The sequence below is a fragment of the Dipteris shenzhenensis genome, chromosome 13, assembly GCF_047967505.1.
Source record: "Dipteris shenzhenensis isolate YYH24624 ecotype China chromosome 13, Dip_SZ_1.0, whole genome shotgun sequence".
NCBI classification, from domain to species: Eukaryota; Viridiplantae; Streptophyta; class Polypodiopsida; order Gleicheniales; family Dipteridaceae; genus Dipteris; species Dipteris shenzhenensis.
Window position 1 is genome coordinate 28,301,798 of NC_141608.1, and position 13,906 is coordinate 28,315,703.

The 13,906-nt window shown below is 42.3% G+C and overlaps 1 protein-coding gene across 6 annotated transcripts in view; it reads right to left on the reverse strand.

The window, feature by feature from the left end:
• The window catches only part of LOC147895246 (rho GTPase-activating protein 7-like), a 76,011-nt gene that overhangs the window by 20,462 nt on the left and 41,643 nt on the right, over positions 1-13,906 (reverse strand). For 5 of the 6 annotated variants that reach the window (XM_087383262.1, XM_087383261.1, XM_087383260.1 and 2 more), the window contains exons 13-17: positions 12,039-12,263; positions 11,552-11,860; positions 11,319-11,371; positions 11,028-11,088; positions 10,852-10,935 (exon numbers count right to left, since the gene is read on the reverse strand). In XM_087383262.1, coding sequence (XP_087239388.1) covers positions 10,852-10,935; positions 11,028-11,088; positions 11,319-11,371; positions 11,552-11,860; positions 12,039-12,263 — 732 coding nt within the window. The remainder of the gene's footprint in view (positions 1-10,851; positions 10,936-11,027; positions 11,089-11,318; positions 11,372-11,551; positions 11,861-12,038; positions 12,264-13,906) is intronic. The other variant, XM_087383266.1, reaches the window with a different exon arrangement.

Consider the following 13,906-nt stretch of genomic DNA (forward strand, 5'->3'; position numbering starts at 1 on the left):
CTTCCCTAAAGAAGAGGTTGCTGCTTTGCTGTCTACTTCTCAGGTGACTACTACTTCTCAGGGGCGAGGCCTCGACCCTGAGATAGAAATGCAAGGCTGACCTCATACATTTTGCTGCTGTACATAGTTGTTACATTACTATAAATATCTGTATATATGACTGCTCACATCACCTGTTTTACACTCAATGTCCAGGCCATGTGTGACAGTAGGAAATGCAAATCTGTGTGGCTGTACATCAACAGATTTCAGCCTGACATAGTGGCATTACAAGAGCACAACCAACATATTTATGCAGGCAAGACAGGACACTACTGTGGGTATGACATTTTCTATGCTGGGGAGCACGCTTTCTCAGGGGTTGTCCTTCTGATCAAACATGAGCTTCAACCAGTAATTGCATTAAATGACAACAAAGGCAGATGGCTTGTTCTCCAATGCATTATTAGAGGAGAGGTGTTTGAATTTGCTTCAGTTTATGCACCTCAGTCATCTCGAGACAGAACTGTAATTTGGGATGCTATGCAACAATACCCGTGGAGATATCATGCCTACATATGTGGGGATTTCAATAATGCTCCACAACAAGGAGACAACACTTCCAGCCACGATCATATGTTATCTCCTGAAAGGCATGCATGGTCTCAACTACTTTTGCATTTGGATCTGGTTGACCTTTGGAAGGAATTGCAGCCTTTGTCACCGGCCTACACTTTTCAACATAATGCTCTTTCCGCTTATCAGGCACACTGGATCGTTGGTATAGTGTCGCTCCCCAACACAATGGGGATTTTGCATGCAAAATGTGGATTGACTATGCCTTTGTGCATTCAGACCATGCACCACTATGGCTGCGTTTATCTTTTCATAAAATGCCAGATGATAGATTGCCACAAAGGCGACATCTAATCATCGACAATAGTTATTTGCAACATGCTGAATTCAAGGCAATGGTTACTGAAGCAGCTCATTGTCTTTCCTCTAGCAGTCATCTTCATGCTGATGATGCCTGGACTTCTTTTATTTCTAAAATGCAAATGGTGATTAGAGCTTATGGCAAGTCTTACATGAAGACTCTCAGGGAAACCATTGCTCAGGCCAAGTCTACTTGTCAAGACCTCACTGAACTCAGTCATCATCGTTCGTTGTCCATGCATGAGCAAACCACACTATGTCAGGCCAGACATTGTCTTAAACTAAATGATCACAAGAAACTGGCAAAATGGGAGACTAGAGCAAGACAAAGAGCCTTCACAGATAAAGGTTGCTCCTCCAAAGAATTTTTTAAGAGTTTGCATCAGAGGAGAATCAAAACAGAAATTTGCAGAGTGCTTATGCCCGATGGATCATGGACTACTTCACAGTCACAGCTTGCCTCTGTTTGTGTGCATCACTTATCCCAGCAATTTGGCTCTGCAGCTCCTCCCTCGCAACAGGTTTTGCTTGCACGAAATTTACTGTTGCAAATTGTTTCTCCAATCATTTCCCCTACTCAAGCTTTGGAATTGGAGGAACCCTTTACTGAGAGGGAACTGTCAGATGCGATCAAATCATGTGGCAAATGGAAATCCCCCGGATGAGATGGTTTAACAGTCGAGTTTTTTCTAGCATACTGACCTATTTTTAAGCATCCATTACTATATATGGTGAATGCTGCATGGCAACATCAGAAAATGCCAGACACATGGAAGAGAGGTCTTGTTAAACTCCTTCCTAAAAAACAAATTTGTGAGTCTTTGGCAGACTGGAGACCTATCACTCTTATGCCCGTAATTTACAAAGTCACTACTAAAATGATTGTTGCTCGGCTAAAGGGGTTTTTACATGATGGGTTGCATCCTGCGCAATATGGCTTTGTCCCGCGTAGGCATATCACCGATAACATTGCTAATGCCTACGTTGGAATTGAATATGCCAAATACACACAGCAGGATGTTTTGTTATTGCAAGTTGATATTGCCAAAGCTTTTGATACAGTTCAGTGGGATTTCATTTCATCGACTATGCAGGCTTTGGGTTTTGGCACAAAAATGCAGCAACTCATCAATTGGCTATATCAAGATAGTGAAGCTGCTTGCATACTTTCAGGAGATATTTCTCCATCCTGGACTCTTGCTTGCTCTGTCAGACAAGGATGTCCACTGAGTGCTTTACTTTTTGCCATAGCCACTCATCCACGGCTTCAATATCTGGATCACCTCTTGGACACTGACCAGCTGCACGGTTTGGAGATTCTTGGCAGTCGCAGCATGATTGCTCAAGCATATGCTGATGATTCATTCTTTACTCCAAAAAATACTCGGGCTGATCTGTCCATGATTATGCATGCTCTTTCTACATATGGATTGGCTGCTGGCCTTCGGGTAAATTTTCAAAAATCAAAATTGCTGCCTTTACATGCACAGGACTGGCACAACCTTTTGTGGCCTGGGAAAATTATCCCTGCTTCTCAATTCATTCGACATCTTGGTTATCCTCTAGGCTGGGGACTCACCCGTTCACAACAAACTGATTGAGTGCTAGTAAAGTTAAGGGGAAAACTTGAATATTAGAAGCTTGCAACTTGGCCATTACATGTTCGTCTGCGAATTACACAATCCATTTTGATAGCATACATACAATTTTATCTGCCTCTCACTATGTTCACTAAGGCAGATCTGGTTTCATTTATGTCAGCTATCATGGAAATTTTCTGGTGTTCAAAACATGGCAAGAAAAGTCTCAGATTACTCTCCATGCATCGTCTCTGTTCTCCAAAGATGCACGGGGGTCTGAACATTCTCAATATTCAAATGCATTTACTTGCTCACAGGGGGAAAATGATGATGCAGTTTCTACAAGGAGATCAGCCTTGGGCTTTTATGATCCGCTCTCTCTTATTACATCTTCATACATCTGCTTTTGGGAATTGGCAGTGTACTCAGTGGGAATTTTTATTTGGCTCTATCCAAGGCAAGATCAGAGGATGCCCTTTTGTCTCTTCTCTGCTTCTTGATTGGAGACACATTCTGTCCCACTTGGAATGGAAAGGCAGGGACTCTCTCTCAGGCAACTCTTTGAGGGTAGAGAATCTCTTTTGGTCTAAAGTATTCCACCCACCTTTGGCCATACAAGAACCCCGACGTTCTTATTTCTCTCCTTCAAAGGCATTTCATCTGTGGCGGATGTACTTTAGGATGATGGCACAATTCTATCTTTTTCTTTGGCTGCTCGCAAATATGGCTTGAGAGCTCATTATCGTCCTTTATGGCATAAAATTTCAGCAATGCTCCAACCGTACTTGCCGGTACCTCATTTAGAAATTCAGCATCGGCTTGAGGATTGGATTTTACGCTCTCCTTCCTCATATGTCCGTCCTTTGAAGCTTTCACATATCACAGTGTCATCACTGTACAAGGTGTTATTACCTGCACCTTGGATTTCCAACAGAGCAAATACTGTTTGGCATATGGATCGTCCAATGAAGTGGTGGAGAAAAAGGCTGCGTCTCCTTTGGCATTACAAAGTCCCTCTTCGACAACAGCTTTTCCTATGGCGAGTTCTCCTTGGCATTTTTCCATCTGGACAGTTACTCGCACACAGACATATTGCTTCAGCTGTTTGTCACCGATGCTCGCACTCTACTGAATCAATGTATCACATCTTTTGGTCCTGTCCAAATACTTCTGATCTCATCGCTCTCATCAGACAGAGGCTTTGACAGCGATTTCCTACTGTTACTTTTGGCAGATTTTTCTGGTTGTTTGGATTTCATCCCCAGAGACAGGGTTTTGATTTATTTTTTGTATGGGTGCGATATTGGACCCTATGGACTTTATGGATGGATAGAAATCATAGAATCTTTGGTGATCCACTATTTTCATCCTTTCTTTTTTTCAAACGATCTCTGCAACAATCATTCTACTATTGTTTTCAGACTCGTTTGATTGATCAGGATGTGTATACAGCCTATACTGAGATCTTCTGTTGAGTAGTAGCTACTTCGTTTTTGAAGCAGCTATGAATGTAATTATTCTATAGAAATAAAAGATTTCTTCTCACAAAAAAAAAGTTAGTAGTGTGGTGTGTGTGTGTGTGTGGAAGGTAGCGAGACAGAGCCCCGTACAGCTTCTCCCTTTGCCCGTACACCTGTACGGCTGCCGTACAGGTGCCGTACGTCAGTACGGACAGCCCGTATGACCAGACTACTCCCCCTGCGTAACCTGTGTGATCTCGCTCCAACCCTGCGTGTGTGTGCGTCGATACCGCTTTTCCCTTACGTAGCTTTTTCCTGTGCATCCGTACACTTCTACCACCTTCCGTACATCTCAGCTCGTTTGCCCTCCGTTAGCATCTCCGCTCTCGTCAACAACTCTGCACAATCTTCATCCGTACATCTGTACGGCTGCCGTACGGCGTCCGTACGTCCGTACGTCTCCGTACCAGCCCAGCCTTCCCGTATAGCCAGACTCCCCCTCCCCGTGCAGCCCATATATCCTATAGCGTAGCTCATTATCGTACAGTTTGGTACCTCCTACCGTACAAATTTTGGGGTTTCTCTCCGGTGTCTTCCCTAGCTGTGTCTTCCACCAAATCCCACCTATCCCTTTGCTCTCTCCTTACCAGTTATACACTTCCTCTTCTCTTCTGTCGCCTTCCTCTGATATTTCTTTGGGACTGGTTTTTTTGGCTTTCACCACCCTTTTATAGGTACTTCATTGTCGAGCTCCTTTTCTTACAAAGTCATGGCAGAGTATTCATATGAAAAAACATTTCAAAAGGAGCGCTCGGCTCCCTGCAAGAAGCAAAAGCAGGTTGAGGGTCAGCATGACCCGATGCATGACACGCTTGAGGCTCAACTGGTATATGATGTAATGCATGAAGGATTTGCAGATACGAGAAAAGAGTGGAAAGACTCGGTTCCTTCAGCTGGCCTCATGGTTGAGGTCGATGAAATTGTGGATCCAGTCAGAGATTATGCCAAGAATGCAGTCATATTATTCTTTCCAGGCCGGATGCCACCTGCTGCAAAGATAGGCAACAGGCTGCCACGCACATTGGCTGGCTCTTTTGTTCGTAAAGTACACTATGCAGCCAGGGGCTTTTTTGAGGTTATCATGGTGGATGAGATCCACAGACAAATGCTTTTGGAGCATTCACCTCTCTTTTTTGGGCAGCAGATGGTGCATGTCTTGCCATGGTCTCCCACAAGGGACTTTCAGGCTTTAATCCGACACAGATGCCCAGTCTGGGTTGAAGTTGTTGATTTCCCCCAATGTATGGCCTCACTTCTGCCTAAAATTGCAGCATCTTTAGCTAAAGTGGTCTGCCCACCACGGCCAAATGGCAACTCAAACAAATTTTGCATTCTATGGGATACTGATAATCCCACACCGAACTCTTATTCAGTCACGGTGAATAATGTGAACATGGGAAGTGCATTTTATAAACTCAAATGGCGATTATTTGCAGGGGCCTGTTTTGAATGCAAAAAGTTTGGACACATGGCTTCACAGTGTCCAATGAATCAACATAAAATGCCTCATGTCACCTTGCCAGTCCACATGCCTACTAAAGATGCTCCTACTCCAGTTGCCAACAAAAATAAAAGCAGTAGACAGCATTCTGGGAGTCAGGATAAAGGCAAAGATCCAGCAGCTACCAATGCGAATCTCACTTCACATTCATCTCCTGCTACTCAATCTTTGACCAAAGGAAAGCAACTTTCAAATGATGGCTGGCAGAGCCCAAGAAAAGTTGTTTCTCCTCGAAGAATTCCAACCCCCCGCACTTGGAATGGTGCATCTTCTAGCGGAAACACCCCAGAGATAAATACAAGAATTGGGATTACATGGGCTGCAATAACAGCCAGCAGAACACTCTTCCCTGAAGAAGAGGTTGCTGCTTTGCTGTCTACTTCTCAGGTGACTACTTCTTCTCATGGGCGAGGCCTCGACCCTGAGATAAAAATGCAACGCTGACCTCATACATTTTGCTGCTGTACATAGCTGTTACGTTACTATAAATACCTGTATATATGACTGCTCGCATCACATGTTTTACACTCAATGTCCAGGGCATGTGTGACAGTAGGAAATGGAAATCTGTGTGGCTGTACATCAACAGATTTCAGCCTGACATAGTGGCATTACAAGAGCACAACCAACATACTTATGCAGGCAAGACAGGACAATACTGTGGATATGACAATTTCTATGCTGGGGAGCACTCTTTCTCAGGGGTTGTCCTTCTGATCAAACATGAGCTTCAACCAGTCATTGCATTAAATGACAACAAAGGCAGATGGCTTGTTCTCCAATGCATTATTAGAGGAGAGGGGTTTGAATTTGCTTCAGTTTATGCACCTCAGTCCTCTCGAGAAAGAACTGCAATTTGGGATGCTATGCAACAATATCCGTGGAGATATCATGCCTACATATGTGGGGATTTCAATAATGCTCCACAACAGGGAGACAACACTTCCAGACATGATCATATGTGATCTCCTGAAAGGCATGCATGGTCTCAACTACTTTTGCATTTGGATCTGGTTGACCTTTGGAAGGAATTGCAGCCTTTGTCACCGGGCTACACTTTTCAACATAATGCTCTTTCCGCTTATCAGGCACGACTGGATCGTTGGTATACTGTCGCTCCCCAACACAATGGGGATTTCGCATGCAAAATGTGGATTGACTATGCCTTTGTGCATTCAGACCATGCACCACTATGGCTGTGTTTATCTTTTCATAAAATGCCAAATGATAGATTGCCACAACGGCGACATCTAATCATAAACAATAGTTATTTGCAACATGCTGAATTCAAGGCAATGGTCAACCACAGAGATAGGGTTTTGATTTATTTTTTGTATGGGTGCGATATTGGACACTATGGACTTTATGGATGGATAGAAATCATAGTCTTTGGTGATCCACTATTTTCATCCTTCCTTTTTTACAAACGATCTCTGCAACAATCATTCTATGATTGTTTTCAGACTCGTTTGATTGATCAAGATGTGTATACAGCTTATACTGAGATCTTTAGTTGAGTAGTAGTTACTTCGTTTTTGAAGTAACTATGAATGTAATTATTCTACAGAAATAAAAGATTTCTTCCCACAAAAAAAAAAGTGTGTGAGTAGTGTGTGTGTAGAGAGTGTGAGGAGCGATGGAGGAGACTTGCTTGCAACCAGCACTCTGCGCGCCCTTTGTTTAGGGCAACCTGCACCCTTTCTTGGTTCCCGTGCCAGCCCTCGTGCTCTCATGCTACTTCTGCTCGTCCGTACTCTCTCCCCCTTTTTTTTCCCGTACAAAAATCCGTACAGTGTTAGAATCCATATGAAAATCCGTACAATGTCAAATTTTCCGTACAAAAATCCATACAATTTTAAAAATCCGTATAGTTTCAAAAATTCGTACACGCCCTGTTACTCCGTACAGCCTCGACTACTCCCTTCTCTTCTTTCCGTACGTTTCGTTTACTTGTTGCTATTCTCAGCATCTCTCTTTGTTTTCTTTTGTCTTTCCCTTACAGCATCTCCTTTCTACTCTTTTCATTTTCCCATGGAAACTGTCAAGACCTACATGCACAAGAAGCAGAAACGGGACTCAGGTTAAGATGACTCGATGCATGCCTCTCTTGAGGCTCAACTGGTTTTTTATGTTATGCATGAGGGCTTTGAAGACACGCGCCGAGATTGGAAGGATTCTGCTCCCACTATTGGGCTCATGGTGAAGGTGGATGACTTTGTTGATCCTGTGCCTGAATACGCCAAGCATGCTTTTTTTTTTTTCTCGGGACGCATGCCTGTTGCAACAGATGTGGGAAATTGGCTCACCAGGACTTTGGGTGGTTGTTTTATTCGGAAAGTGCATTATGCTACTCAGGGGTTCTTCGACGTTATTATGATAGATGAACTGCACAAACAGATGCTCCTTGAACACTCCCCTTTGTTTTATGGGCAGCAGATGGTGCATCTTTTGCTCTGGTCGCCCACCAAGGATTATCAGGCTTTAATTCATCATCGTTGTCCGGTATGGGTGAAAATGGTTGACTTCCCTCAGTGCTTGGCTTACCCAAAATTGCAGTATCATTGGGTAAGGTGGTGTGCCCTCCGCGGCCAAATGGGAATTCCAACCGATTTTGCATTTTGTGGGATACTGATCATCCCACTCCTGACTCCTATTCTGTTACGGTGAATCAGGTGGATATGGGCAGTGCTTTTTACAAGCTCAAGTGGGGCCTATTTGCAAGTGCATGTTTTGAATGTAAGAAGTTTGGCCACATGGCTTCTCAGTGCCCTCTTGTTATGCACAAAAGGCCTTTGGAAAATATGCCTTCTCAGATGCCTACTAAAGAAATGATGGGTCAGACCGTTTTCAAATAGAAGGGAGTCAAGCCTCTTACTCCAGCTCAGGAAAAAGGCAAGACACCTGTTGTGTCCAATGGGAATGCCTCTCCCTCTATGCCTTCCACCTCTCAACCCAAAGGGAAAGACAAAACTTTACGGGAGGTTTGGCACACTCCCAGGAAAACTGTCACAGCTAGACGAACTTTACCTTCTCGCACTTGGAATGTTGCATCTTGGACTGGTCGTACTCCTGAAAAACATTTAGGACTAGGTCTTACATGGGCAGCTGTCACAGCTAGTCAGACTCTCTTCCCCGAAGAAGATATTGTTGGTTTGCTGTCCACTTCTCAACCAGTTGAGATACATCAGGGCCGGGGTCCGGATCTTGAGGTTGATATGCAGGCCTAATTTCAGTTCTCCCTCTGCTATACATAATCTATAAATATGCTGTCAAAACTCATATGTTTGACACTTAATGTACAAGGTTTGTGTGATGCTTCTAAATGGAAAACAGTCTGGAGGTATCCCAATCACTTACAGCCACATGTGGTAGCTTTGCAGGAACATAATCAGCATGTGTATCCTAGACAGCATGATCATTTTCACAGTTATGAGATTTTCTATGCTGGACAACATTCCTTTTCGGGAGTGGTCTTTCTGATCACGCATGATCTTCATCCCTCCGTGGCCTTCAATGATTCACAAGGCAGATGGATGGTTATGCACTGCATTGTACAGGGTGCTATCTTTGAATTTGCATCTGTCTATGCTCCTCAATCCTCCCGTCATGGAGGACAGATTTGGAAAGATATGCAGAGGTATCCATGGAGGCACTATGCTTTTCTTTGTGGTGACTTCAACAATGCTCCTCAAACAAGGGATAATACATCTGGTCATACACATATGTTGGCCTCTGAGAGGCAAAGCTGGTCTAAATTATTGCTTCATTTCAATTTTGCTGATCTTTGGACAGCATCTTATCCATTACTGCCTGGGTTTGCTTTCCAGCACAATGCTCAATCTACATACAAAGCTAGACTCGACATGTGGTACAGAGTTGATCCTCAACACTCTGATACTTTTACTACTACCTTGTCAGTTGATTATGCATTTGTGCATTTTGATCATGCACCTCTATGTTTGAGGATTTCTCTACATCACATGCCGGATGATCGACTTCCACATAGAAGGCACCTCATGGTTAACAATAGGTATTTGGATCATGATCATTTTAAGGCCATTGTGTATGATGCATGTCAACCTCTTTCACCTCAGAGTTTTAATTATGCTGATTATGCCTGGGATGCATTTGTTGCTCGTATCTAATCAGTTATTTGCAATTATGGAAAAAATTATCTCAAAACAATGAGGGATATGGTTGCTCGGGTAAAATCTACCTGTCAGTCTTTGAATGAATTCAGTCATTTTCGATCTTTGTCTCTTGAAGAAAGCACCTCTTTATGCCAAGCTAAACATTGTTTGCAAAGTAATGATCATAGAAAAATTGCCAAATGGGAGACAAGAGCTCATCAGCGAACTTTCTTGGATAAAGGTTGCTCGTCGAAGGATTTTTTTAAGAGCTTACATCATAAGCGACAAGCTACCAATACTCCACACTAATATCCACATCCTCAAAAATAGTATCTGGAGCTAAAGGAGACTGTAGATGGTCTTCTAGTGCTTGCATATCATCAGAATGGTGCAGCATCGAAGAAGAATCAGACAGATCTACTTCAGGCATCGAAGCAGCAACAAGAATCACAAGGAACCTGTAAATTTGAAACTGTAAGAAGAGGATCCGGAACTGATAAAATAGCAAAAGGATTCGAATCTTGAACCATCGGAGCAGCCTGAAATTTCTTCCAAACTTTAGAAGATTTGAAATGCCTGACATCCAGTGTACTAGAAGAAGGAACAGGAACCACAGGAACCAAAGCAGGAGGAACAGAACTCATCTGAGCAGAAGTAACAGAAGGAGAAGAAGGGCATGCTCGAGCAAAATGTCCCAATTGGCAACATTTATTGCATGCATTAGGAAAAGAGGCAAAGCGGAGAATTGTAGAGAGAGAGAGAGAGAGAGAATTGTGCCACATTCCATTAAGACGTAAAATCTGGCCCATGTAACTTGATAGCATAACCTTCTGTGTTGGGGATTGCTGACCTTGTTTTTCATGCCCATGGATTTGATACCGTTTCAAGTGTGTCCTTGAAGTTCACAAAACAACAACAAAGTGTGTTGCTTTTATGCTTTTCTCCTTGCCCTTATTGTGACCAAGTGATCAGCTGTGGAATGGTTTGGTCTGAAGTACACTATGCAACTAGCTACAGCCTACCACAAATGTTTCATCCACAATATTAACAAACTCCATGCTAATCTAATCTTTTTACAAGACTAATCCGTAATTGACACTCTAACACATAGGAATATTGATCTCAACATATTTGATGTGATTGCTTTATGGCTGCACTTTGGAGGGTAATATTCCAAAACTAAAGACTCCTACACAAAGACTCACATCTTGTTCCAGGCCAATGCGTCGTTCATGAAGGGCTTGTTTTCTTCGTTCAAGACTTGCTTGTAGAGCAGCATTCTCTTTTGCCTTCAAACCAAAAAAAAACAGTCAAAGACAGGAATATGAAGATGAATAAAGTCTGACAAGCATATTTCAACATGAAAGACAGAGGTGGAAACCTCTTTCTCTATCTTATTTCGCAAAGCTTGCCTTGTAACCTCCAACCTCTGTATTGTAAGCCTGCACTTAACAGTTGACCAAATCATTTTTTATTGCTTTCATGCACCCTTTAGATTTAATTCTTTTGCTACAAGACACATAGAAGAGAGAGAGAGAAAGAGAGAGAATGGTATAACAAAGAATGGGTATTCGAACATACAGGAACACAAAATCAAATGCATAAGAACATAAAACAACCCAAAAGCTAGAACTTATCGTTCATACAAACAAGACTAGACAAGTAAACTCACTCCTCGTCTCCAGATGAATCTGTTGCCTCGACTGAAAGTGTCCTTTTACCAACCTGAGTTAAGAACAGACAACAAATTACACTGTCCCATTGATAACAATGAATAAAATAACAAATACCGGCCACCTTGGATAATAATTTCTCGATCAACAAAGCATTCTCTGCAATGAATCTCAACAGCTTTTGTCACAGAAGAAACAAGCATGAAAGAAGAGTAAAGGCATGGATTCTTACTGAAGAGACACCCAAAACAGAAGACCCCTTGCTACTGAAACCAGACCTCTGAACCTTCAGTGTCAAGTTGCTGGTGCTTTCCCCTGTGCTACCATTGGAGACTCTTGCTCTTGGGCTAGCTACAGGAGACCCAGTGTCCCCCCATGGAGTATGGCTAGAAACAAGTGAAGGGGCATCAAAGCCCTCATTGTCCAGCATCTGTACATGACCAGGCCTCTGCTCACCTCCAGACATCAAAGATCCTTGCAAATTTTGTGTACTCATCAACACTCTAGCTGAATCAAATTCAGACCTAACACCTTCAAACACCTGAAAAATGTTGAGGACTAACACAAGTAAGAGAACAGCCCTAAATCTTAAGCTGACCTTCAAGATGTACCACAAGAAGGGCAAACCAAAATCTGAAAACAAATTGAAACTTGTGCATCCAAAAGAAAAAAGAAATCATGAAAAATCCCAATTTTTGTTAAGTGGCCAGTGGCCACACCTTTGAATCATAGACATCACCCTCTTCATTGCCGCTGCTCTCACTAAAAGTTCCATTCAATGGTCGATCTGCATCTTCATCTATCTCTGCATCAAGGTCATTATGAGCATCATAATAACCCTCATCATTCACCTGAAGGACGGCATCATCCAAAGATCCATCGCTACCGGTATCTTCCACATGTTGATATATGTCTAAAGATGTAGTCGGACGAGCGTTATCATCCTGCAAAGGTAAAATCCTTATTCATCTGTATTACAAACATTATGGCGCTTATACATGTCTTAAATGTCATAATCAGATGAACATTATAAAAATGTAAAGAACTCATTGATCTGCCTTACAAACACCTGGCAGTTGACCACAGACATCCTTTTTCACTTCAGAATTGAAACCTGCTAGCAGACAAATGAGGTATATCCCAAACACTACTCTTTCAGACAGAATCACTCAATCATGGAAATAACTTAGTTAAACAATCATGTATGTATGGCTCTGCGTTTGTTTCCATTTTTTCGCAACTCACCAATCAGCACATTTATGTATTATATGTCTCAAAATGAGAAAGTCCTCATGTCACATATCTTACAGTCTCTTTAATTGCATATCATAGAAATTTGACCTGCAAACGTTAGCGCATGTACTATTTGGGCTGTCCTGTGGTGCCCAGAACATCTAATTCTTAAACACCAACCGTTGTCTACCTGAAAACCTGAGGAGAGAAGTATTCCCAATGCCTTAGAAGACTAATTTGCTGGAAGCTTTGTGGAAACCACTTTTCCTAGGAACAAGTTTACTTCACTATGGATGGGCTTCTTCCATGACAGACTGCAGCTTTAAAACTTTCTGCGACAAGAAATTGTAAGGGGCCAACACATAAGAAATAGTTTAATGAACACAAGCAAGGTCATTGCAAGACTCTTGCAAGTGAACAAAATCAGATATACAAATGCAGCCCGTTTCTGAGAATAGTAATGACTGTAAAGGACACTATCGTGGTTTTCTTCAGCTTTCAATAGCATAAGGCATGGATCAAAGCTTCCCATAAAGGGTTACACTTAGGTCTATTGCATTTGAGGTTCTAATGCTTTGCCCAACAAGATTCATTTATCAGTCTTCAGTGTCTTAGAAATGTGGGCAAAGAATGAAACCTTTCCTTCTCCAGCAGTCACAAGTGCTGTGACAAGCATAACACCATTGCCACAAGGAAGTAAGTTGCGATCACTCGTACTAAGAAAGAGCAATGCCTAGCTCTGATAGAGCTGTATGGCCTAAAAAAGGAAGACGCACAACCACAAATTCTAACTGACTTTAATGTTTCAGGCACTCAAACACAGCCCAATATTTTCTATATTCCTTAACAAGGGCATCATCTTTCCCCCCCACCAATATAGGAAACAAACAAACATGTCTTGTTGTTATTCTGTAAGTATTTAGTTCTTAAAGGAGACAGACAGGATGCACACCACTATCACGTTTTCTTTGACCAAAAGTGAGTTCGGTTGTACGAGATACAAAGCAGATCTGTGCTCATAACGTTCTAGAAACAGCAGTTCAAAGCCAGAAACTAACCCATTATGCCTGAGATAGCGGTATGACTGGTCCAGAAAAACCTTGATAATCTCACTGCTGAGCATATATTATCTACATAAGTCAGCCTAGTCTTGGATTTGCATGTCTACTTAGTGTGCAGTTCATTTCACTTGAGCCTCAATCAGCCAACCTACGAAGACAGACTGTCTGGTAAATTTATGTACTTATTGAAACCTTTAAACATTAAATTAATCTGAACTTACCCTTGGCTTAAGGTGTCGCTCGAGACTGAGCTAAAGCATAAATATGGAGTTCATAGCATTCATCACCTGCTC